This window comes from Vulpes vulpes, chromosome 6, assembly GCF_048418805.1.
Source record: "Vulpes vulpes isolate BD-2025 chromosome 6, VulVul3, whole genome shotgun sequence".
NCBI lineage: Eukaryota > Metazoa > Chordata > Mammalia > Carnivora > Canidae > Vulpes > Vulpes vulpes.
In genome coordinates this window covers 10,132,297-10,158,047 of record NC_132785.1, presented here as the reverse complement: position 1 = coordinate 10,158,047, position 25,751 = coordinate 10,132,297, and the positions used below count along the sequence as shown (strand labels likewise).

Below are 25,751 nucleotides of genomic sequence, written 5' to 3'. Positions count from 1 at the left end.
CCAGCCTATTAAGAGGCTTTTTAATAATAAAAATAAGAATTTAAAAAAAAACCCAAAGGCAACATTTTTATCAAAACACAATTTAATCATTCATTAAAAGGGGACAATTACAGCATTGAAGGAGCCAATCCTATAGACTAGGACTTTGAACAACAAAGGGAAAGAGACCAAGACCAGATGACAAAGCCACCCAAAAGTACAGAAGCACAGAAACCTGCAGGGTTTTCAAACTGCACTGATTTACTAGACACTAACAATAGTTTTTAAAATATTTCTTCCCCGAAAAAAAAAAAACTATTTTCTCAGAGCTTTCAAGCTTAAACAAAGATAAAACTGCATGAAACAACTGATACAAGTGTCACATATGCTCCAAGGGCTTTATCATATAACCACATTTGCTATTATATTATCTGCCATCTGATCTTCCTTTGGCCTTAAGAGTCATGGAAGAGAAATTTCATGAAGAGACAAAAAATTTGTCTTTGTAATTCTGTTTTTCTTGTATCCACTCCATTTAAAAAACTGGTTAATTTTCATTAAAAGCAGGAGGTAGGAAACAAGGAGACCAGGGGGTGGGGTGGGAATCAGTTGGTAAGTTTGGTTCTAATCTTATGAGCTGCCTTGGAATAAAGTTATAAGGTAGGAGGGCTCTACTGACTCTTATATAGGTGGACAGAGGGAGCAAAGAAAAATCAAGTGCCTTATCTGCAGGTCCATCTGGGACCGATTTACAATGTACAATTTAATGCATAAAAGAGCCTTTCTTCAGAAAACTCTCAGCACTTTACAGATATCATATAAGCATGCTAAATTTACTAATCTGCTTCATATAAAACATTGTTTCAGGTGCTAGTAAGAAAAACAAAGACGGAGATTTGATTCCTCGAGGAGCTTCAGATAATAGCCTGCCTAATTGAGCCCAGGCTTTTTTCAAGTATGGATGAATTAGCCTGGCTACATGGGGGAGAACTGGTCATTGAGACACATTGGTACAAAGAATCCCCCAAAGCCCTTAATTTCCAGATGCTGCTTGGACCACCAACACCTTCCCGGGACGCATAATACCCCTAGACCTCCACAATCCCATCCACCCTGAAAGAACCTTCTTTTCACTAGGGAAATGCATCTCTGGAGGCAGGCAGCTTCCAAAAGAACTCATCAAATCAGGGCAGATATCCTATGTCTCCAGAGCGTGACAGAACTATGCTCCCAAATAAGCACACTTCCAAATCCCACCCCCCCCGCCACCACCACCACTCGCAGATAGCTAAATAAGTGGAAAAGACCTTTTTTTTTTCAAAGAACATTCTCTTCCTCTCTCACCCTAACACATTTACTTGGGTTTCTGGTTAAAGATCAGATCATAGTTCAGAAGGTAACCATCATTATAGACAAAAAGTTTCTGCTCAATAGGGTGGTAGTTAATGCTCTGCACTCTTTCCTGCATCTTCTGCATTGTAATGGCTAGTCGGCCTTCTCTCCCTGTGTTTGTGTCATAATAGTAGAAAATCTCTTCTGCTTTGGTGTTCAGAGTGCGGGTGGCATACAGAACCCCACATATCATGAAGGCATTAGAAACAGATGGTTTATACTGCCTGGTGTACCAAGTGTTTAGCACCACAAGTGTGGTGTCGTTGAGTTTACTAATCACCATGTTACCAGTGCTGGCTTCAGTTGAATAAATCACCCACAGTCCCTGCTCATCCACAGCCAAGTCAATATCTTGCCAACCAACATTAGCATATGAAAAGCGATTATTATAGGCGGCATTAGGGAGAGTTTGAGTCACTTCAGCCCTGTTGTTACTCAGGTTAATTTTGGCAATGTTCCCAGTGTTGTACCAGTTGACATACATGTAGTTGTTATAAACTACTGTACCACCACCTTGGCCATAGGTAATCCGATAATCTCGGGCATTTATGTACAATAGCAAATCATCCAGTGTCTTGTGGAGTCTGTAATATTCCAGGACTCTTCCATCTGTATTCAAAGGGGCCACCCAATACAGACCCCCTTCTGGATTCTGGGGAGAGTAATCCCGACCCCAGGCACCATACTTGTAGGCAAACCCTCTCCAGTTGAGCTGAACTACAGCCGGCTTGCTGACATTCATGATACCACCATGGCCACAGCTCCCTGTACAAACAAGAACATAAAAGGGCATTCTTAGATAAAAATGAATGACAAGACACAAATGGCATAGTAGCCTAAGAACCAAAAGAATCCGTAAATATATTTCTTGTCAAGGTTCAGTGACGACAGTGGTTCTGATGGAGAAAAGCCAAAGACCTCTCGGTGTCAGTCTCAATGCAGACCCGCTGTTGGCTCTAGAGAAAACAACCCTCTATATCTATGAGTAGGCTTTCCTTCTGAAAATGGAAATGCTAAAGCTGCCAATAGCCATATTCAAAAGGTTTGAGGGCCCTGAAAGAGGAAAGGAGGACTTGGTGGATTTAATAGATTTTCTTCTATCATGATAGGAAAGCATTTTGCAAATTTTTTTTAAATTTCATTCTTCTTACAGAGAAATCAAGAAAGCAAGGTCATCCCAGACCCTACTTTTTTTTCCTCATAAAGCCTGCTATTCTCTAGGATCAAGGACAATTGTGATGAAGAAGACTGTCCTGGGCAAGTGTCCATGCCCTTCACCTTTCTACCCCTCCCGGGAACCCTAAGTGCATATCTACACCAGGTACCAGTGCTGCTCCAAGCCAATCTCAGAAGAGGAACTTTTAAATATGATATTTTAAAGATACAAATAGATGGCGGGATTTCAGCCTCGAGAAGCCATTGAAGTTATTTTAAGGCAATGTAGCCTGCTCTGTGCCCAAAGCATAGCCCGTTACACAGATCACTTGGTGACCATCTTGCCGCAGAGTTATAAGGTAGATCTCACATATTTTGCTGGGCATCAGAATGCCAGGCAAGTACTTTACTTTCCCATCCAGACAGTGCCATCACAATGTGTACAATCAAGTGGGACCAGACTCACTAATCCACTGAAAGCACCTTCCCTGTAATACCAGTAAATGACCCAGGCTGGGTAACTGACCCTTCACATTGCACTCTGAAATGCCTGCCAACCCAAACCATTTATGAGCTACAGAAATTAAAGAAAATTCTTCTAGGATTTCTATAATAACTATCCAGAGTTGAACACACATTTTCTGGGATCTTAATAAACCCTCTCTTGGATGACAAAGAAAATTCAACTGCAAGTACATTTGAGGTCATTTTCCCTCATCCTACTGCCTGGAGCAGAGCAGGTGAGGGAAGGAGGAACAGAACCTGAATCACTTGATCTGGCTTTGAACGCTCGGAGGGAATCAGGGAGCCGTGGAGAGCACATGATGTGAGCTGGAGCCAAAAGCAGAGCTCCAAAGAATTACCTGATTTATCATAGGGGGCGGGAGGGGGGTGGTTAAGGGGGAGCAAAGCTTTGCCTGTAAGTCTGTGCCTCTGACCTATATGGAAAGACTCATTCCTTTCCTTGCTAAATGTCCCCCCTTCTCCCCTCCTTACTCAAGGACTGCTCAGAGGTGAAACCATTACTAGAAACCCTGCTTTTATTTTTCCAATCTGCTGGGGCTTTTTGGTCCCAGAATTACATACGTGCTCCTTAAATGCTCTCATAAATCCGCAGTTGGTGGGAAAGCCAGCCAACCATACAACAGGTAGAGAAATGAAACCATTCTGTACCCAACCTCAAATAATTTTGCATATCATTAAGCAGAACACAGTCGCAGGTTTATTTTAATAATGCATGCACCATTTCATAAATAAAAAAGCAAAGTGTGTTCAGCCAAGAGACTGTTCTCCACCAAAGAAATAATAAATAAAATTATAAATTATTATTTCTTCTCCTAAAAGTGATCTCTCAGATGAATGCTTGTTTGCTTTTGTTTATGAAACAATGCATGAATTATTAAAATAAAGTTAGCGGTGTGTTCAGTTTAATGATAACAAAAACTGTTTGAGTTTCCATATGCTACAAACTGGATTTTCTAGTTAGAATATCTTCCCGAGAACTTATTTATTTAACTACATTTCACTCTGAGGATATGAAAGAAAGTCACGTTTTTCTTGCAGGTTGGAAGACTTAGGAATTGTTTGCTTAATTGAATCTTGCTTTCCTGGAAAGAAAATACCCCAAACCAACAGCAACAAACTACTCGAAGGAAAGTTATGATGCATGAACACATCCAAGCATTATCATAGGTTTAAAGATCATAAACTACTCTGTCTTGGATGTGGAAATCCTTAGATATAAAGGAACCAAAATATACTTCTCTTAAAAATGATTACTTCTACTACTGTTAATAACAGTAATAATGGCACATCATTTTCCACGCTGACCAGGAAATTAAAAATTATACCTGGTATAAATACCAAAACTGTATAAAGCCATAATCTCTGTTTCTCACTTCCCAACCATTCCTAAACATTCTCCTATCCTTATTTTCATACCCTTCTTCTCCTCCATGTCCTTTGGGCCATTTTTAGGGCCCTGGCTATGGTCAAAGGAGGTGTAAATAGAGGAGAGAACTGAGCATCCCTGCCAATACTATAGATGTGGCTACAGCCATGGTGGACCAGAGAAAAGGCAATGGTGGGCTTCCTCGACTCCTGATGGAAACAATACTGAAACTGACAGCCATCCCAGTGCCCTCTGTTCATCCAGCCCAGCTAGAGCCCCCAACCCCCTTCACCCCATCTACACCAAGCGTCCCCCCCTCCCACCACTTATCTCATATCCCTTCCCTACCCTCTCCTTCATCTCAAAGTCTTAGTGGTACTCCATTCCCTTCCTCAGCCACCACAAGTTTACCCTAACACTGGAACCACCACTCATGCCCAACCTAATCCAAGAATGTGAAAGACCAATAAACCATTTTGCATTTTCTGGTAGAAAAGAACATGCCACAGAAATAAGTACCCTTTTTAGCTACTTGTACTTTCAGTTACAAGCAAGGAAACCAAGATAACATGGTGTTAATCAGGTTGGTGAGGTGTTGGAACCTTCTTGTTACTCTGGGAATCACAGGTGCACCCTCTATCAGAGCATCTATGGAAGACTGCCTGGTACAGCGAAAATAGTGGCAGACAGATGCCAAGTCAAATCCTGACTCCAGTACTTGCTGACTATGTAACCTTCTGAGTTTCAGTTTCCTTATATAAAAAAAAAAATCATAATAGCTACTCTGTAGAACTGCTAAGAAGAAGAGAGAAGGCATATGCACGTAACCCAACAAATGGTAACTATCAGCATTATAATCACGTCATGTTAGAACTTTAAGGTTCATGTGACTATCTCTCTTCCAACATAGTGGACGTTCCTATATACATCCTGGTAGCCCTGTTTCCCAGAACAGGACCAGCCAAGTAGTGGCACCAAATTAGGATTATGGAATAAGGGAACGAAAGACTGATCAAATCTCCCATACCCAGCTTACCTTATTTATAAAATCCTAGCCCTCTACCCTGCTACACATCTTGGGTTTTCAAAAAGCCTAGTATCCACTCCACAAAACATAATGCAAGGAACCCTCTACACAAGAGTGGCCGTGGTTGGCAATCTCTTCATCATGCAATTCATTAGCTATTGCCATGGTATTCTACAAATACCCCAGGAAGCCACCAGATAAGACTTTAACATACTCTACCTTGGCTTTTTAAAAGTCTCTTGGTTGTATTTGTGTGTGCAACGGAGTAGAAAGCTTTGAATTTGCATCAACAAATGTGAATTCAAATTTGTATTGCCCAATTTTTGAAATTGGGTGAAAAAAGTTAGAAGCTAGGTGCCAAACTCCAGAATTATAACCCGTAAAGATATTCTAGTTTATCTGATGGAAATGTTTACTACAAAAAAAAAAAAAAGTCTTATGGCTAGTACCATTTTTTCTTAATGCTATACACAGGGGGAATTTAATCTGGGATCTATGAGTACAGTCTCTATCTCCTACCCGGAAAACTGAACTTTGAGCAAAGAAGAGACTACAATTCGCTTGTGAGAATTAGGCAATTAACCTAGTCACAATCATAAATGATAAAAACCAAATTGAATCTGAGTTATTGAGTATTTCTTACCCAACACTCTGCCTTTCCTAAAGCTTGGGATTTGGGCAGGTCACCCCATATCTCTCATCAACCATTTACCGAGCACCTACTATGTGTAAGCACAGAGCACAGCATCATCGCCAAGCACAAAGGCGACTCGTCCCAGAGCATGTGTGCACATCTTGCCTCTCTGCAGTCATTTAGATTCAGGGGGAGATCAGAGAGAGAGTCCGTTGCTTTCAGGAAAAAAAGTTAATGAGCAGAAGGCCAATTATTTTAGATTAGAAAGTTCTATGAAATGAAGCAGAAAAGGATGCCATTTGCAGAATAAACCAAATATAAAGAATGTTTTATTGAACCCTAATGACATGTACTGGTTCTAAGACCAAGCTGACCATAGGGGTAGCACACTGCAACTGCAAGGGAGGGACCCAGAGAACATAGAATTGCGTTAGAGCTGAGAATTGCACACGGTCTTTTGTTCTACGCAACTCTGCAGTGAAAAAAGCAGACAGGCCAGATTTTAAAGTCCCATAATAGTGAGTAACTTTAATTAAAGTCTCCACAGGCTCACAACTTTGTGGTGCCTGGGGAGTTTCCAATTCTGCATTATCAACCAATCCAAACAGAAAGAGAGCAAGTAAAAAGAAATTGATTTAAAAACATGACAAAAAGTCAGTTTAATATAAACATCATAAATATAATATGAACAAAGCTGGAGGAGGGCCAAGTGGCTTGGCAAGGATCCAGGTACAGCCAAGGTTGTGGGAAAGTGAGAGGAAATCTGGGTCCAATTTGCTTAAACAACACAGCTGGGCTGGGATGGCTCACAAAAGTCTAAGTGTGAGGACCTAGGGGAAAGTTCTAGAAAAAAAATTCTAACAAAAATAGTCCAACAGACTCATTTGTTTTCCTTCTTAGATATACCAAGCAGTGTACTTTCTCTCCCACCACCATCTTTGAGTTACTGCCATTGGACACTCTAGGTCCTGAGATACCCGCAGAGCAAAGGGCCTTGCATTTCAGCTTCAGCTCTGCCACTAACTATCTGTGTGGCCTTCTGAAAAGCAGCATCCTCACCACCTAAGTCCCCTCCTTTGAGACATGATGGACCTGAGCCAGATGGCTTTGAATGTCCCTTCCAGTTCTAAAATGTCCTCACTCTAAGAAATGTAAAGAAAACTGTGCTGGAAAAATCTATTCCATGAGGAAAATTTCCTGTGGAGAAAGACAGAAAGAAGGGAAGGGTCGAGGGAGAGGGGAAGGGGAAGGAAGGATGGAAGGAAGGAAGGAAGGAAGGAAGGAAGGATGGATGGATGGAAGGAAGGAAGGAAGGAAGGAAGGAAGGAAGGAAGGAAGCCTTGCTCAAGTGTTACCAGGAGTTGTCACTGCTTTGACCCCTGTCCTCAAAGGGTCCTGCATGGCCCAGCTGAATGAGCTCACATGTTTTTTTAATTTTTATTTATTTATGATAGTCACAGAGAGAGAGAGAGAGAGAGGCAGAGACACAGGCAGAGGGAGAAGCAGGCTCCATGCACCGGGAGCCCGACGTGGGATTCGATCCCGGGTCTCCAGGATCGCGCCCTGGGCCAAAGGAAGGCACTAAACTGCTGCGCCACCCAGGGATCCCTGAGCTCACATTTTCAATGCACATCAACACCACCAATCCCAGAAGGAATTTCACCTTAGCTTGTTATAGAGGACGAGACATGGCCTTTGTCCCGAACCTCCACTGTCTGTCATACTATAACAGATTGCCAAGAGCAGAGGGAGGGATGAGTCTCCTAAACAGCACCAAGAGGCTTATAACTATGGCAGTATCTAATTAAAGCCCTAAAGAAACCAGCTACCTTGACAAGGATCCAGAAACACACAGCCTAAAAGGAAACCGGTTGTGGAAGGAGGAATTAATGAAAATAACAAAAAAGAGCTGAATTATTTGATCAGAAGATATGGGCCCTTTTCAGGATGAGACACTCACAACCCGCAGAGAGAGCTTCCCTGTGCCAGGGCTACACACTGAGGCAGAGAGGCAAGCTTTAGTTCACCTGGAGGGATGTGCTCAAGCACACGAGGACCTTGCACTGCTTTTGTTCACAGCAAGGTTTTCACTTCAGTTATCATCATTAATAATAAAAACAAATTCCAGTGTATAAGTGCCAATCAGAGCTCTGTGCTTTCCCAGACTTGTTTCATTAACCCTCACAGCAACCCTGCAAAGTAGAGACCATCCTCCCATTTTATCAATGATGAGATGAAGGATCTTCTGCTGTGGCCACATAGCTTGGAAGTTCAGGGCTTTGGGGTCCCAAAGCCATACTCCTGAGCCCTACACTCCACTGTCTCCATGCATGGAGGTATTTTGGAGCACCCACCTCTATGCTATACCTAGCCCCAAGGATGATCATTAATTCGAGAGTAAGAGGCCATCCCTGCCCTCAAGGAACTCACGTCTAAAGAGGGATGCCAGGCCACACCCATAAGTACTGGACATGAGGGGCCATCCGTTAAATCCTCCCTGAATCCCAAGACACACTTGCAGGTGCATTTAAGGAAAGCATAAAGGAAAAATAAAGAGATGGAAGCAGGGAGGGAAAGAGAGAAGGAGGGAAGGAAGATTCAAGGCACAACCTAGCTCATCAGATACAAGAGCCAATCGGCCCTTGCAATCCTCAGGACAGCACTGATGCCATGCACATTCCAGAGGCTTTCCCCAGCCCCTCTGACAATAACCCCATCACCACAGAGATGTTTTTCTTGTTAGCAAATGCAAAGAGGACACATGTAATGTGTGGATTTTGGTTTTCAACTCATCATTGGTGCTTTTCCTGTATGAGTCCCAGAACGTGATGGCAAGTGGAGCTACTAAGGGAGAGATTTCAAAGCGTAGAAGAGTAAGCTCAAAGCTGCAACAATCCCATCCTCCCTTCACCACTGCAATCCCAAATCCCTTCTCCACCCCACTCTCAGTTCCTAACTAGGCCTGGCTCAAGTGGTAAAAAAAAAAAAAAAAAGAAAAAAAAGAAAAAAAAAATGCTTTTTTCCATGCTTACCAGGAGCAGGAGGTGGTGGGGAGACAGGACCATTGTCACCTTTAGAAGCTTCACATTCCTTTAGCCGGGTCTTCAGAGCCAGGATTTCTCGGCGAATGGCAAGGACATTGTTTTTGTCTAGTGTCTCCAGCTTCTCTACCAGGAGAGTCATATTCCTTATCTAAGGAAATAAAAATTCAGAGTGACTTTATATTATTGTGCAATTTCTTTCATAAACATTCCAGGGCTGAATTTGTCATTTAGTGAAACATTGCTAGAGAATACACCCGAGATTCTTCTGAATGGTTTCATTTGGAAGAATACATTTTATGGTTTAGCGTAAACGCCTGTCACATCTCAGGCAGATGTGTGTGACAAGATGAAAATGGCAACGATTTTAACAGATTTAATAATAGAGCACAGGCTCTGTCTAAGCATCCACAAAGGTCCATTAAAGTTCATTTCTAATAACCTTCCCCTATAAACTCGTGTTTACTCATGTTGTATTTTAATTAAGTTTCTAACGAATGGTGAGGGCCAGAGTAAACCTAAAGTCTGAAATATGTAACTAGAATTCTTAATTACAGCCCACGTCATGACCTCGCTAGTAAATTCTCTTTGATATGAATTACCCAACCATAACATAACTGTGATGGTCTTTATCCATAGAGCTTAAAAGGCTTCACTAAAACATACTCACAACAAACCCTTTCAGAGACAGTTGCCAGTATGTGGAGAAGTGTTCCAAGAGGGATCAAAGATCACATGATCATTCAAAAAGAGAAACAGACCTAGCAAGTCCAAAATCAGGTAAACTGTAGCTTTCGAGTCCCACGAGCATACCTCTAGAACAGAGAAGGCACTTTATCTAACTTGGCCATGGAGTTGTTCAGATTTATATCTCTCCTTCCTAGAGACATTGAAAGACCACTTGGGTCCGTTGGCTGACACCTGCTCTTCAATGAACATGTTCCCATTGCACATAACTTACTATTTAAAGAGAGATGCCCACTGAAAGCAGAACACAGGACATGCCACGTGGTCATGAGACAGTGCAGAATTAGAAGTTGGGAGAGAGATCCTTAGCCGGGTCCTTACACCTGCCCACTGAGGAGAATTTATTTTTAAAGCTCTCAGAAATGAGCTCACACCTTACCTCCACTTCCAGCTGGTCAACAATTACTGTGCTTCCGACAAAACTGCCCTTCAGCTGTACGATCAGTTTCTCCATCTCCTTCACTTCCATCTTGATCAGCTCAAAGTCCAGTTCAGTGTAAGAAATGGTATCCTTTTCCATGATCTCTATGCGGATGGTTAGGTTGGAGAGCTTTTTTTCATACACGCTGATTAATTGGACATACTCCTTCACCTGAAAGGGAATCAAAATGCTGAAGTCAATTCCCAAAGTAATACCATACAGTCTTCCTCCACTACCAAGCCCTTGGGGACTATTTGATTGCTGTCAAACTCTTTTTTTTCTTTTTTGGTAAAGAAATGGACCAAAAATATATATATTTTTTAATCTATCTAAATGCAAACAAAAAAATTATTACAAGTGGTGGGGTGAATTTTGCACTTGCCCAGACTAAAAATTATTTTGCTTCAGAGTCATCACTCACAAAGATATTTTAATTTCCATTTTAATGTTTGAAGATATTAGGTCTCCAAACTAAATTGGCTTGAACCAGACTCCATTGGCCTCCCTCCTCCCCTCAATGCACACACCGTATCTAAATTAGGGTTTCCCAGCCTCAGCATTATTGATATTTTAGGCTAGATCATTCTTTCTTGGTAGGGGGAGGGGGCTTTCTTGTGTACTATAGGATGTTTACCAGCATTCCTGGCTGCTAGATGCCACTAACACCCACAGACCATTCAACTGTAACAACCAAAAGTGTCCCAGACATTGTTAATGTTCCCTGGGGGCAAAATCACCACCATCACCACCCTCCTTCCATTTAGAACACCGCTCTAAATCAAAGTATTTTCTAGAAGAGGGAGAAATGCACTAAAGTAGAATTCCTCCTCTCATTGTCATGTGCATTGAGTTTTGAGCCCCTCTACCTTTCACAAAGTGGCAGAAAGACCCAATTTTACCACACAATATGTGAGTGTATATGCAACTGTAAAGTGCACATTTCATTAGGCGCACTCACATTTATTCCAAGAACTGATTATTGCAATCAGACCTTTACGCATTTGTTGCATATATTTGAATGTCTGATCATTAAGCTAAAATACTTGCAAAAATTCCCTTGGTGGTTTAGTGTATAATTGGAAGCTCCAAATGGATATTTCAATAAACACATTTGGTGGTTCTTTTTGTATGTGATCTCTAAAAGAAATGCCATGGCTTTTTTAAGGACCTGCTCATTAAAAGTTACTGGTTTTACATTCTTTTTAAAAATTCGAACATAAGTGATACTTTTCCCCAAGCCATGCTAATGTCAAGTAGCTGATCCATGGTGCCTGGATGAATTCAGAGCCAGATGTTGGCCTATAATCCTCCTAATACCAAAGGCAGCCCTAACTTCTGTCATTTTAGCCCTTCCACTTAACCCCACTGTGCAAATTAGAGCAGACTCATAGGCCACAGACCTAAAGGGCTAGGGCTTCAGGCAAAGAGGATTTTAATGAAAGTTGAAAATGCAGCCGTTGGCACTGCTAGTGTATCTCCTCAGGCAACTGATGCTCACTGCCATCAGATGTGCCATCACTCGGAGGCTGATAAGGCTGGTGACATTTTGGTGGATAAGGAGGTTAGAAATATATATATATGTATATATACATATTTATATATATATATATATCCTAAGAAGTTACCCTCTCAAAAGTATAAACACAAATATAAGGTAGCCAAGTTTTAATTTCTATAAAAATCAAGCATAAAACCTTGCCTCTGATAAAAAAAAAATAGTAATAATAAAGTGCCGATCCATTGCAGAAATGGAAGTTTGCAAAATGAATATTCTTGTTGGCATTTGGCCTTGCCAGCACTTGGAACAAATGAAACACCCTCTGCTTTCCTGGAACATGTTGGTGGCACATCGCAGCTGTTGTTCTACAAAAATGAGTGATCCAACTGTCATCTCTGCTAAATAAAATGTGGCTCTTCCAGATTCTCACTGAAAACCAAGGCATAACCTAGAGTTTGCCACCTATGAGAATGTGTGGCATGCCTGCCCTAGTTCAGCCACAAAATGAAGTCTCTAAAAATCTGTTGGGGGATAATTTGGGGTTCTTTCAGCTGGCATTTAAAGGAAAGCTCAGTGATATTCAGGAAAACTAGAATCATCCATGGAGTTATAAGAAAGCAGGAAGGAGGGGAACCTGGATGGCTCAGTCAGTTATGTGTCCAATTCTTGATTTCAGCTCATGCCATGATCTCAGGGTCATGAGATTGAGCCTCCTGTGCCAGGCTCTGAGGGGAGCATGGAGTCTGCTTAAGATTTTCTCTCTCCCTCTCTTTCTGTTTCTCCCTCCTACCCTCCCTACCGTCACGCCATTCCCCACTCACACACACACACACACACACACACTTAAAAAAAAGGCAGGAAGGAATTTGAGGACTTTACTGACTTAAGTAGATTGTTCATATAAACCCTCTTTTACATGTACAGATCTCTAGTGTTGCGATGGTGTGAGCAATTCTGAGCAATCCAGCTCTCCCTGGAAGTGCAGTGTCAGCAGAGGCAGCCTGATTTGCCCAGAGATATGCAGCAAGAATATGGGTCTAGCCCTAAGGGGACACCTCCCTGGGTCAACATCTTTACTGCAAGCTCCTTATCACTACATGCTTGAGCTTTAAAAGACTCGTCTATGCTTGCCTTCAAACCAACAACCTGACACACAGAGCTTCCATTTTTTTGTTTGTTATGCACATACTACGTCATCGGTGGGTTCTAAGAATCAAAGTTTGTTTGAGGGTTTGTTTTTGGGTGTTATTGTTCCATACAGTAAATGTAGTCTCGTAATAGATAGGGATGCAACACGGCTGGCTATTAAGCTTAAGAATCAGTCTGGCTCATGCTTCTGCCTCAAAACCTGTGATCATAATTATGGCCAGATTATTTGACGTAAATGACTATACTCAGCAACATACTGTTACTTTAATATATCATTAACAACAAGATTAGTTGAGCTTGAATTGACTGTGAAGACATGAAATACTTTGGAGCTGGGATCCCTGGGTTGCTCAGTGGTTTAGGATCTGCCTTCAGCCCAGGGCATAATCTTGGAGTCTTGGGATCGAGTCCCACATCGGGCTCCCTGCATGAAGCCTGCTTCTCCCTCTGCCTGTGTCTCTGCCTCTCTCTCTCTCTCTCTCTCTCTCTCTCTGTGTGTGTGTGTGTGTGTGTGTGTTTGTGTGTGTGTGTGCACGCCTCTCATGAATAAATAAACAAAATATTTTTTTTAAAAAAAGAAATACTTTGGAGCTGCAGCTACCTAAATTCAAATCTGCCTTCAGTACTTAGTAGGCAAATCACTTAATTTCTCTAAACCTTAGTTCCCTCCTCTAAACTGGGGGTAATGGTATCAAGCTTACAAGATTATTGTTATGATTAGAGATAATGCATATTAAATGCCTCACTTAGGGGCTTCTGGCTCACTCCATCAGTAGAGCACGCAACTCTTGATCTCAAGGTTGCAAGTTTGAGCCCAACATTGTGTGTAGAGATTACTTAAAAACAATAAAATCTTTAAAAAAAAAAAAAAAGTGCCTCACTATGGGATGTCTATAAACTGCAGCAATTATTAGAAAAATAGTGACTTCAAGGTTTTTTTCAATCTGATCTTTTAATTTATTATATTTCACTACATAAAACATTGTCTAATCAATGTCGTTTATTTATAAGTTGCCTAAATGTCTCCAAGACTGCCCCAACCTTCTCATGAATGAGGATCTATTAGCAAATGTGTCAGATTAAATAACTGCCCCAAAGATGGTAACCCTCCAGAGAAAGCATATCCTGAGCTGCCTTTTGTGTCATCCTCTCTTGAGTCTCGTCACAAGAGGACATATCATAAACAACGGAAAAGCATAAAATGCTTGCAGCATCTTATGCAGAGGCAGCTCCCTGTCTTGCCTCTGTACTGACAGATAATGAATCAATGTAAAGCAGTCAAAACCCTCTTCTGCTAGCCTGTCCAATCGACCATTCCCCCCCAGGCATCCAGATAAACGGTGATTTCCAAGACAACTTAGGAACAACTGTAATAATTCAATACCTGAAAATTCAAAAGCCCTCAGCTGAAGAGATAACTCTGGATTGAAGGCATTACTGACTTCCTGCATTTCTTCTTGGAGGTTGATAACAGCATGGCAGAGAGAAAAGGAACCGGAAGGATTTCGAAGACCCAAATTCCTGACCTGGCTCGCCCAGCCAAGAGAGGAATGCCCTATTTATGTGTCTTGACTTTTATGAACCTCCATTTTTCCATCCCTAAAATGGGAAGAACACCAGCCTATCTGCCTTAAAAAGTTGCTTGAGAGTAGAACAGACCTGGAAGCACTTAGAAAAGCACAAAAGGAAGCTGGTTGGGTTTTCAAATAAATAAATAAAGATCGATTGATTATTTATTTATTTATTTATTTATTTATTTATTTATTTGAAAGAGAGAAAGAGCATGACCAAGGGGAGGGGCAGAGGAAGAGGGAGAAGCAGACTCCCCTACTGAGCAGGGAGGCTGACATGGGGCTCAATCCCAGGGACTTGATCCCAGGACCTTGAGATCCATGAGCGGAAAAGCATATGCTTAACTGACTGGGCCACTCAGGGACCCCAAAAGGAAGCTGTTCAAACCATTGTTGTTATTATCATCTGTCACACAGAATATATGATGCAAATCTCAACTGGCAGGTCAATTCCTTTCTTAGGCCTCAATCACAGATTCCTTTAGGACCAGCTACTGATACTTTCAGAACTAAAAGTTCTCCCATCTACTTCATACTTCCTCCCTGCTATTTATTAGCAAGGCAGATGCCACCTGCCCCCTTTAAAAGACCTGAATTAAATGTCCCATACTCTCAACCCTGACAAGCTGCACACTTCCCTGGAGCAGCATGGGGTTGCAAACTGCCCTTCACACTCCTGCCAGCAAAGAAGACATGCAAATCAGGAGCTTCCACTATTTCAAAGCAAATGACTCTAACTGAAAAGATCTTTACTTAGGATTTTCCTCCACTTGTTATGTTTTTATGCATAACTTCTTATCTGTACTTGATTATGCTGGAATAAGGCTATGAATATTAATGGTTGGAATTTATAATTTAGTGCTGTGCCTTTTCTGCTGATTAATTCAAGGACATTTTATTTCTTAAGAAGCTAGGTTCCTAGAGTAGTCAAACACATTTTTCTGGACATTCATTTAAACATAGAATATTTATCTACCAATTCAAGTTGAAAGCAGGGTCCCAGCCTCATCATAATTTTTGTCTTAAAGGATAACTGTGCTGGATGTTGAGGTAGCTAAGTTTAAATTTCTCAGGAAAACTTATTTTGAATCTTGTAGGAAAGCCAGAGCTCCTTGTAAATTAATGGAGTTGTACTAAATAATGCATAATATGATTATAGCCTTGCTTGGACTTCACCTGTGCAGAAAATGGGAGCCTTTCTAATTGATTTTTAACTTGGCTAAAAATGTAGCAGGGGTCAAAACTGGAATGCCAGGTCACATTGCTCCAGCCAGCTCAGAGAAAGGCAAACCCTGTGGGATAACTTTCTCTGGGAGAGAAAAGCCGTAATCAGGGGGTTGGAGTCAGGGTTTTTACCAAGGCTGCGTGACCTATTAGGATTGATTCAGATTCCCAGGGAAGCCTTCAGTTTCCGTCTAATGCTAGACATGTCTAATGGAATGTTCCTGCTGAGACAACAGAGGATAACACACGAGAGAGAGAATGGGATAGAGACATACACAAAGAGACAGAAGGAAGGAGGGAGGGAGGGAAGAGAGTAAACCGGAAAGACAAAATCAGAGGAAGAGAAAGGAAAAGACAAAAGGATAATAAGACAAGCTTCCAAGAGGGGAGGAGTGGAAGGAAAAGGTGAAAAAGGAGATGGGGCTTTCCAAAAGTAAGGGAGGACCAAAAGTTAACAAACAAACAAAAAACAACCCGATTAGGAAGGAAAGGGAGAGAAAGATTAGAAGGGATGGATCAGGGAAGGGGGAGTGAAGAGGAATAAGAAGGAAAATTGAAGGAGAAGGAAGAGAGAACAGAGGATAGAGGAGAGGAAAGATGTGGTAAAGCCGGGGGCGGGGGGGAATGAGGAAGAAGACTTATAGGAAGAAGAAACATTGGAACCAAAACCAAATAAAAATTGCAGGGTTGGGTTTCTCAGGGGGAGCTCAAGGTTTCTTTCCAACTGCACCCGCACAATATTGAAGTGAGTTTATCCGTGGCATGCACAATCTCTCTCCATCCCATTTTCTTACTGTGCCCTCATTTTTCCTGCTATCAAGGTCCCTGCAGGTGTCCTGTAAAATACATGCTAACACCCCCCTGGGACAGAAGCATGCTGGCTTTGGCACAACCAAGAAGGCTGCTGATCAAGCCCTGAATAAGAGGGGTTTTGTTTTGTCGGTTGGTTTGTTCTTATCAAGATCTGGTTGGAAGAGGAAGAAAGCAATGCTTACTTTAGAAAGCTCTTTCTCGAACTTCTGGGAGAGAACGTGGGCCGTGAGTTCCAAGCGTTCCACTCTCTGCACGGGAAAGGTGGTGTCTGGGAGCACGATGGAGCACTGGCAGGTCCCGTGGTCATCCTCGAAGCCAGTGAAATTGGAAAGCGACTGGAAATGAAAATAAGTTCAACATCAGTAATGAGTTAGGAAATGAGCTTTTTGGTAACTGGAGTGACAGAAATTGGCCTGTCAAGAGTGCTCAGAGGCAATCAAGTGGAGTTCAATCCATGAATGAACAGGATCAGGGGCGCCTGGGTGGCACCTTCAGGGAAGCCCCTGCTTCTTGATTTTGGGTCAGGTCCTGATCTCAGGGTCATCAGATCGAGCCCCCACCAGGCTCACGCTCAGTGAGAAGTCTGCTTGAGCTGCTCTCTCTCCCTCTGCCCCTCCCCCCACACACATTCTCTCTCTCTCTCTCTCTATCAAATAAATAAGTAAATCTTTAATGAATGGATGGATGGATGGATGGATGGATGAAGGGAATCAGAGACACAAACCAAAACTCCCATGTTTCCCAGGCAGTGATTTACACTTACTTCAGCCACATTTCCACCAACCAGGCTTAAACATTGCCAGACACCTTACCTAAAGGAAGATTCTCCTTTCTTGAGGAGGCTTCCAGGAAATTATTACTGTTGCCACGTAAGGAAAGACAAATAAAGAAGTGATGGGCAGCCTAAGTTTGAATTCCAATTCTAGCACTTTTTGGACATGAACCCTCTGTAAGTCTTGCTTTCCTCATCTGCCAAATAGAGATAACCTACTTCACAGGGTCATCCCCAAGAGTAACCAAGTACCATAAATCAAGTCCACCGGCACGTGGTCAGTGATCAGTAAGTGTCATTTTCCCTTTCTTTCCATGTACTCATTTTCTTTACCCCAAGCCCAACCCAGTGCCTTCCAACAGAATGGGAAAACTATCACAGATATGGGCTACAGGCAAAACATACAGTGCAAATTCCATACTCTCATCACCTGGGAAATTGTATAATTAACATTCTTCAAAATAGAAATAAACCAGCCATTTTTAAAAGGCTGAATAATGTAGGAGTTTGAAGGTTTTGTGCAAAAAAAAAATTTTTTTTAAGTTTTCCAGCTTACCACTTGCAGAAAAGCCATTTTAAAATATTTGATGTTTCTTTAAGATATTCAGGCTCACATTTTGGTGCCGCTGCATATTTTAAAATGACAGGTTTGAAAGATCCTGTTTTTCTTTTGTCCCCTTTGAACTTCCCCAAGGGGATCCCAGCACAATTAGCATTTTTTTATTACTACTATTGCCTTCCAGAGGAACTCTTGGCAGCTGACTGGCTGAGCTTTACAATGATCTCATCTGACGGCCAGCCCAAAGATCACCTGTGGAACATCAGACCGAACTGTCTCTCTGGAACTACCAAGGGCAGAGCAATGGTTTGCAGAATTTGAAGATGCAGGCCACACCTCTCGAAGTTTAGGTCAGCTGGCTGCAGCTAAGGTTGTGTGCTCTCTGCATTTAATATCTATCAACCTTCGTGATTTCCAAACAAACTGGACCTAGATGCTTCTATAACCAAGATCCATTCTGTCAGTGAACTCTAGGTGAATTAATTCAGGCTTTTGCAACTAAATTGCTTGTCAATTTAACCTAATCTTCTTTAAGATGAGCAAAAATACACACACACACACACACACACACACCACAGAGGTTATGGATATATATATGCCAGGTCAGTTCTTGACATTGGCCTAAATTTTCTTTGCCAATCACAATCGACACCTGCAGGATCTGGGGAATAAGGAGGAGAGACAAGCAAGTATATCCTGAACACAAGGGCTGTGGGAGGGGGTTAAGGGAAGGGTCTTTGCCAGGGATGAGGAAGGCCTGGACAAGCTACACCAGAAGTCTGTCAGAGAGACCAGCTTCCCTAAGAATCAGATTTATCACTCCCACTGAATCTAGAAAGACTCTGGTTCAAGAGTGCCAAAGCTTTTTCAGGAGGACCAATGTATTGTGGACTTTCCAAAAAAAATAGCTTATTGTAACAACTATCTACCCACCCCCAAAATGTCCTGTGTTGCATTTTGACAAGAGGAGGTTAATTAGCTGCACAAGACGGGTTTGAACCATTCTTAGAGTTTGCTGGAAACCTCTGTCAAATCAGAAAATAGTGGAGATCCTCAAGCAGTCTCTAGACAATCAACTAGAAACCACTAGCTAACAACTTTTAGTCCTGAAGTTCACCTGAAAGACAGGCAAATAATTATAAGCCCTGCTGACAGCCATTCCACTGTCTTCTATTGAATATCTCCGTCCCAGCACTGTGGACTCCCCAGCTTCCATCCTGCTTATCATCAGCCCAGCATGCTCAGCTGACATCAAAATGGTCCATAAGTTTGATCAGTGTCTCCCATTAGAGATATTTCTGCTTCTCACATTCAAAGACAATGAAGCTAATGGTGATGGGTCTCTCTCTCTTTGCAGTGAATGCATAAACTCTACGTGAAGGTAACATGAGGAATGGGAGACACACACGTGTGCTTATCCGCTTGGCCTTTGAGAGGATATGCAATCCCCCTCGTGGAGGACAAATAGGACCCTCTGTACCTTACAAGACACCTCACACTGATGAGTTCTCCTCTAGCACGTGTTCAATTAACATTTAGTGATGTCTACAGTTCGCCAGGCTTTGGTGTTCAGGAGACAATTAAGACCCAATTCCTGCCCAGTGTATCAGGCCCGTTGTCATTAGAGAGGCTTTCATGTCTTTTTTTTTTTTTTTTCCAACAAACCCAAACCCCTTAGCCTGATGACATAAGCACACGACTCCTGGTTCCGACTCTGCCAGTCACTGTGCAGAACAAAGCATGGAGCTTTTTCTTGTCTGTGAAATGAGGACTGTGAGAGCGGCCCCTTCTTGAAGGGGTGAGGGTGGGGTGGAGGGGGACATCTGAGGCATGTGGAGTGCTCTGAGTGCTAGAGCTGAAGGTGTGACTCACATTTGTGATTTAAGGTTGCAATTGGCTCTAATTAGCAGCCAGGTCTAAGTGCCTGTAAAGATTCAAGGCATAAAATAATGGTACTCAACATTTTCAAAGTACAGAAAATGATACGTTTGGAACTTACTCAATGACAGTTATAAAGGGGTTTTCCACCACTTTCCAAAGATCTCATCAAGCTGACAGCCAGCCCTAGAAAATTGGGTTTATAGTAGAAGTGACACCTTGCCTGCTATAAAAAAGAAGTTGGGGTAGTGATACTGACTCACCAGAGGGAGATAAGTAAACCAGGAAGGAGATTAAAACCTCTAAGTACAATTTAACTACCACTCCTTATCTACTTTTAAATAGTTATCTTTTTACGAGACAACACACATGTTGGATTTCTCTGTTTCTTGACCTATATTTTATTTTCTGTTATTTTAGCTGATGGTCTTCCCCAAATGCTGGTTTCTGATTAGTGGTGAGGCTTCAAAAGAAATGATTTATTGTTAACCTCTTTCTTCAATGTTAACCAGTTCTAATTGTCCCCAGAGATCACATAATATCATGAAATAAAATGATGCATCTGATTCCTGGCTACAAAGAATATCTGAACATATTTATGACTCCCAAACCATTCTCCTCCTAAAAATAAGCAATTTTCAGGCACCTGGGTGGCTCAGTGACTGAGCGTCTGCCTTTGGCTCGGCTCGTGATCCTGAGGTCCTGGGATCGAGTCCCATATCAGGCTCCCCACAGGGCGCCTGCTTCTCCATCTGCCTATGTCTCTACTTCTCTCTGTGTGTCTCTCATGAATAAATAAATAAAATCTTTTTTAAAAAGCATTTTTCATCTACACTCCCCCAAAACACAGAAAGCTGCCTAGGGAGAGTGGTGAAAAGGATGGGCAGACTAAATCTGAGCTATATAATCTGCTGATTTAGTAGCTTTAAGTCAGTGACATCACCTCTCTAAGCCTCCATTTCCACATCTCTAAAATGGGATCGTTAATTTTACTGACCTCTGAGAGTTAAATGAGATAACACATATTATGTACTTAACCATGTCTAGTCATTTATTAGGCACTCAATGAACTGTTGTGGCAGTTCCTATCTGGGCCCTGTCCAAACCATTCACTAATCGACAAATTTCCATTGCCTACATAGTTCTCTTTTTAAGATTTATTATTTACTTTAGAGAGGGAGAGCTCACTCGAGCGGGGGGGTGGGGGCAGAGGGAGACAGAGAGGGACAAGCAGACTCCCAGCTGAGCACAGAGACCCAACACTACAATGTGGGGTTCCATCCCATGACCCCAAGATCAGGACCTGAGACAAAATCAAGAGCCAGTCGCTTAACCCGCTATGCCATCCAGGTGCCCTTGCACTGTCTACATAGTTCTGATGGAAAAATGGAAACTACAAAAAAACCTTTTCCTCCCCATTTCCCAGTGGCCCTTCTATTCAACCTGACCTGTGAAGAAAGATCATAAAAGTGCACAGGGACAGCTTTTGGGGGAGTTAAGACTCCTCCACCCCAAGGCACACCGTAGCAAGGAAAGCTTGGGTTTTACAGAGGGGGGTCCTACAGAGAGACTCAGAGCCCACAGGGACAGAGTTGGAATGAGGAAATGTTTCCTGACCCCTAATGTCTCACCCCTCCGTGCTTCTTCCCAACTCCTCAAAGGAGATACAAAGAGGACTGGGCTCTCAAGGAATGAGGCTCATGGAGCAGCCTAGTCACGGGGCCTAGCTGGGACAGTCCCTTTCTAGCATATTCTTTGGTTTTTGTTGTTGTTTTTGTTTTGCCTGCTTATTGCTATTGAGGCTGTTGTTGTTTTTGGAAATAACTCTTAGGATTCCCTGTAGGGAAGATAGAAGAGAGTTAATACTTTTTTGGGGGGCATATCCACTGTAAAAGCACCTTCCTGAAGACCTCTCCTACTTCCAAAATCCACCTCCTTTACAAATTAGACCCAGAGAAACCCTCATGGCTGCAGCTGGAACAATGTGGCTCTCACTCCCTCAAGGCTATTCTTGATGGTCCTCAGGGTCCCAATGGGCAGCAAATCAAACTTTTCTGTAGCCTCCATTGGTAGGGCACCTTCCCTAAGAGTTCTCATCTGGGATAGAACCTGGATCCTCCCATCTCCACCCCCCAACCCCCATTCTAAAGCACAGGCAAGTTTAAGAACCTCTTAAATACTTAGATTCTTTCCCTGAAGTCCCCAGGGGAAGAACCAAGATGTTGTCTCCCTTGCAAGCAATTTAATTATTTTACCCAGGTTTTAATTCATTTCCAGGGCACCTACAGTTAACAAAGGGAACTGTAAATCTTTTAGAGTGCTCCGGGTTAGCCATCCATGAAATTGTATTCAGGTCCCCAAAAATCGAGGGGAAGGGAATGAACACAGCTCCCAGACTGTGGAGCCTCCTCACCTGAGACACAGAGCCAGGACCGGGATGAGAGCCGCTGCTGGAGCTGAATGCAGAGTCAGAGAAAGAGCTGGAGGTGGGACTGGAGGTCCACAAACTCCCTGTGGTCTGGCAAAAGAGGAATGGAAGGCCTAGGAGGCAGAAGAGGCCTGGACTCATCTTGTGCTCTTAGCTGGAGCCACTGCCTTCTGCCCAGAGCCCAGGGCTTCTTATAGGGCCCAATGGGGATTTCCCCACATCCAGTTTGTAGGAAGAGGAAGCCACCAAGGAGCATGTCACCACCCTAGGATGGTCAGGACACCTGGGAACGTGAATCACCTTCACACCTTGTCACTGAGCCCCACTCTGCCAGCTGCCCTTTGATCTAGATATCTCCTGCCAAATATTAACTCAAATGTGTTTTTTGAAGCCCAATATCGGTTTCTAACTTATTACTTCCTTGAAAGAGATGGGTTCAAAGCAATCTTTGTGGATGAAACAGAGCTTGGAGGTCCCAGGAGGGAAAAATAAGCCTCAGTCCTTTGCCCAGAAGTTTTTTTCTAGTTGTTTCCCTGGACCTGCCCCACCTCTCATTTTACTTTCCAGAGAAAATTAGGGAACTTGCTTTAGAGGCTGTGAATCTCCCCACAGGGACTCCCTCTTTAGCTGCTACTGCCCAGGTTGTCTCTGACCTTCCCCTTACAGAGTCTGCTTCTGGACAATTTTTCTCCAACCACCTCCCACTGAGGGAGAGACCAGCAGTGTTTTCGCCCTGGATGCTCAGTTACGGCTTTCTACGACCAAGCACTCACCACTGTGAGCCTGATAAAGAAGAAGGAATCCAAACAGGAGGCTGCCCAGACTAGTTAGGGAGGTCCATGTTGAGCAGTTTTTCTCACCAGAAGGCTCTAGCTGACTTCCGTTGTCCCAGACCCTCTTGTGAGCTGGTCAAGGCATGTTCATCATGAAACTGAGAAATAGGGATGCATCTTTAGGCTGCATTTGGAAAATCTGCTTCCTCCCTATAGAGTAAAAAAGTATTGGCCTGAATATTAAAAACCAGTTTTCTCACTCATTAGTTAGTGGCCTTAGGCAAACCACTTAGCCCCTCTAGTGTTGTAACAATTCCTAAGTTGTTAGAATTAAATGAAGTATTATATGAGAAGTTGCTTATAAGCTTTGAAGCACTATACAGATGTCACATTTTATGCTTTTTGGTTTTATCTTTAATTTCCTAAAATCTGGCTCAATATGTAAGATTGTTCAGTTCACAGCAGGGAAAGAAGGCCCCTGCCCCCCACTCCATTCCCCACCCTACCACAGGAATGCTTTGGAAAACCTGAAGAGTTCTTTCACCACATAAAGTCTCAGATTGGGAAAAACAGAGCCTAAAATCCTTGGTACACAATTCAGATACTCAGGGGAGGGGACAGGAAGGAAAAATATGAATGAATGGATGAAGGAAGGAAGGAAGGAAGGAAGGAAGGAAGGAAAGAGGATAGGAGGAACAGGGAAATAAAGTCTCTCTCTTTGTGGTGTACCCAAGGCTGCGTCCTTGAATCAATGCCCCACATTGCCCCTTGCTTCAGAGGCCTGAGCAGAAACCCCACCTAAATCAGTCTCCCCAGCTTTAGGATCCCATCCGCCAGACTATCACTGCTACCTCCCCATTGAAACACACTACCTGAGCCACAGGATGACCTCACAGGCCATTCTTCCACCCATATCCATGCGGTTGGGTGATGAGAGGCAGTTAGAGTAGAACCAGGAAGACACAGGAGCATTTTCTTAGAAGCTTTCTGGAAACAACAGCTTTCACCTATATTATCTGCTCCAAAGACAATCAATCTGTGGTGGAGACTGAGGTCTTGGACAGGTAATCCATGGCCGGGTGCTAGGGGAGTAGGAGGAGTATTTTGTAGCCCCCTCCTCTCATAGTCTACCCTATGTAGAGTTATTAGATTTAACAAATAAAGATACAAGACACTCAGTCCAATCTGAATTTCAGATACATAACAAATCATTTTTTTAATATAAGTATATCCCATGCAATATTTGGGACATACTTACACTAAAATAACTGTATGCTGTTTATTTGACATTCAAATTGAACTGGATTGGATGCCCTGTATTTTATCTGGAACCCTCCTATTGAAGGCTGCTTGCTCCACCTGGACAGAGCCTCCTGGGGCAGGATATGAGCTGCAAAGTTCACTGGTCACTGTGGGAAGCAATTCATCCTTGGCCTCTTTGGCTGAATGTTCTAGCCATTAGATGCCCAGTCCAAAATAGGAAAAGCATAGGACATGTGTGAGAATGAACACTGGCATGCCAAATTTATTTTCTTGGGTCTGAATGCTATGAATATGGATATGAGGAGGAGAGCTTCCCTCTCCCTTCCATCACATTTTCCCTCTTCCTCCAGATCCCCACCAAAGCAAAGGGCAAAATCTCTTCTCATTTGCCAGTAGCCTCTGCCTGTGGCCATAATGAGCTTTTCTTGTCCCTTTTATCAAGGAGCATGTCGGTGCCCTTGTCAGGAAAAAAAAAAAAACTCATTAACAATAATAGTCTGTAGTCATGACTACCTTTAGGGACTTCTATGACCAATCCTTTAGGAGACCCCTTTCCAGAGGGGTTACATTCAGACAGGAATGAGGCAGCAATTCTCCTAAACACAAATGTGCCCCAGCCAGAAAAAACAACGCCCAACCCTCACACGGTGCTCTTAAGCTGCTTTGCTCCTGTGTACCTCCAGTTCTCAGAATAAAACTTTAATCTATTTGGTAGCCTCAAATGCACAAAAGAATTGGTGATGCCTCAATAATGAGATTATTAATAATAATAGTTTGATCAGTTCCTCTGCAAACGTCTTTGTCCTAAGAAAAAAACAAGCCTCCAGGTTATTTGACAGCCTCAAAGACAGAAGAAAATTATCGGCACTGCAAAGCAAACAGTGTATTATTTATAAAAATTTGTTCTGACACTGGGTTCTCTCTAGAGGAAGAGGTCACCGAAATTCACTTGAGTAACACAGCATTCCTCACTGACAGCTTGAAGGAAAGTTACTGTTTATGCACTTCATTAGGGGAAACCCCTAAAGCTGTACTTCTTGAACAGTTGTAACACACAGGAAAGATGTCCATATAAATATAACCTTAATTTAATTCCCTTGTCATTAAAAACCAATGCCAAGCATAACTGTGGTACTTTCAGAAGACAGTGTCTTTAGGATCTATAAAAAGACAATAGGAGTCGTGTTTAGTCCACAGATTGATTACAGAGATTGTGCTGGGGTGACCATTGTCATGTCTGTTGATTCTGTCCCCCAAAACCGTCAAATGTCTATTAGTAATGCCAGTAATCCTGTGTAAAAATAATGATCAACTGACACCACTCATGCTCCATGGAAAGGTTAGCAATGTGTATTAGGCCCTCACTAACAATGTGTAGTAGGCCCGACTCTGGGCCAGATATCAGGCCCTACAAAGAATTGTCAAGTGAGAGAAAAGTATAATTTTTACTAATGACAATGTCTAAGCCCCCTGGGGAGACAGGACACATCAAAGAACATTCTAGAAAAAATAACAACAAATTAAACACAAAACCAA

The 25,751-nt window shown here is 42.5% G+C and overlaps 1 protein-coding gene across 1 annotated transcript; it reads right to left on the bottom strand.

The window, feature by feature from the left end:
* Positions 1-64: 64 nt before the first annotated feature.
* OLFM4 (olfactomedin 4) lies at positions 65-22,345 on the bottom strand. Its single transcript, XM_072760659.1, has 5 exons — positions 22,165-22,345; positions 16,725-16,877; positions 10,246-10,458; positions 9,111-9,270; positions 65-2,136 (listed from the first exon to the last, which is right to left on the bottom strand). The coding sequence occupies exons 1-5, from the start codon at positions 22,318-22,320 to the stop codon at positions 1,334-1,336; spliced, it is 1,485 nt and encodes a 494-aa protein (XP_072616760.1). The 5' UTR covers positions 22,321-22,345; the 3' UTR covers positions 65-1,333.
* Between the last annotated feature and the right edge of the window lie 3,406 nt (positions 22,346-25,751).

Excerpts from the sequence above, each read along its gene's own strand:
- OLFM4 (XM_072760659.1), bottom strand. The coding sequence starts at position 22,320 with ATGAGTCCAGGCCTCTTCTGCCTCCTAGGCCTTCCATTCCTCTTTTGC. Across the intron at positions 16,878-22,164 it reads GTCCTGGCTCTGTGTCTCAG|TCGCTTTCCAATTTCACTGG; the intron begins GTGAGGAGGCTC and ends TTTCATTTCCAG. Across the intron at positions 9,271-10,245 it reads TTGACCAGCTGGAAGTGGAG|ATAAGGAATATGACTCTCCT; the intron begins GTAAGGTGTGAG and ends TTATTTCCTTAG.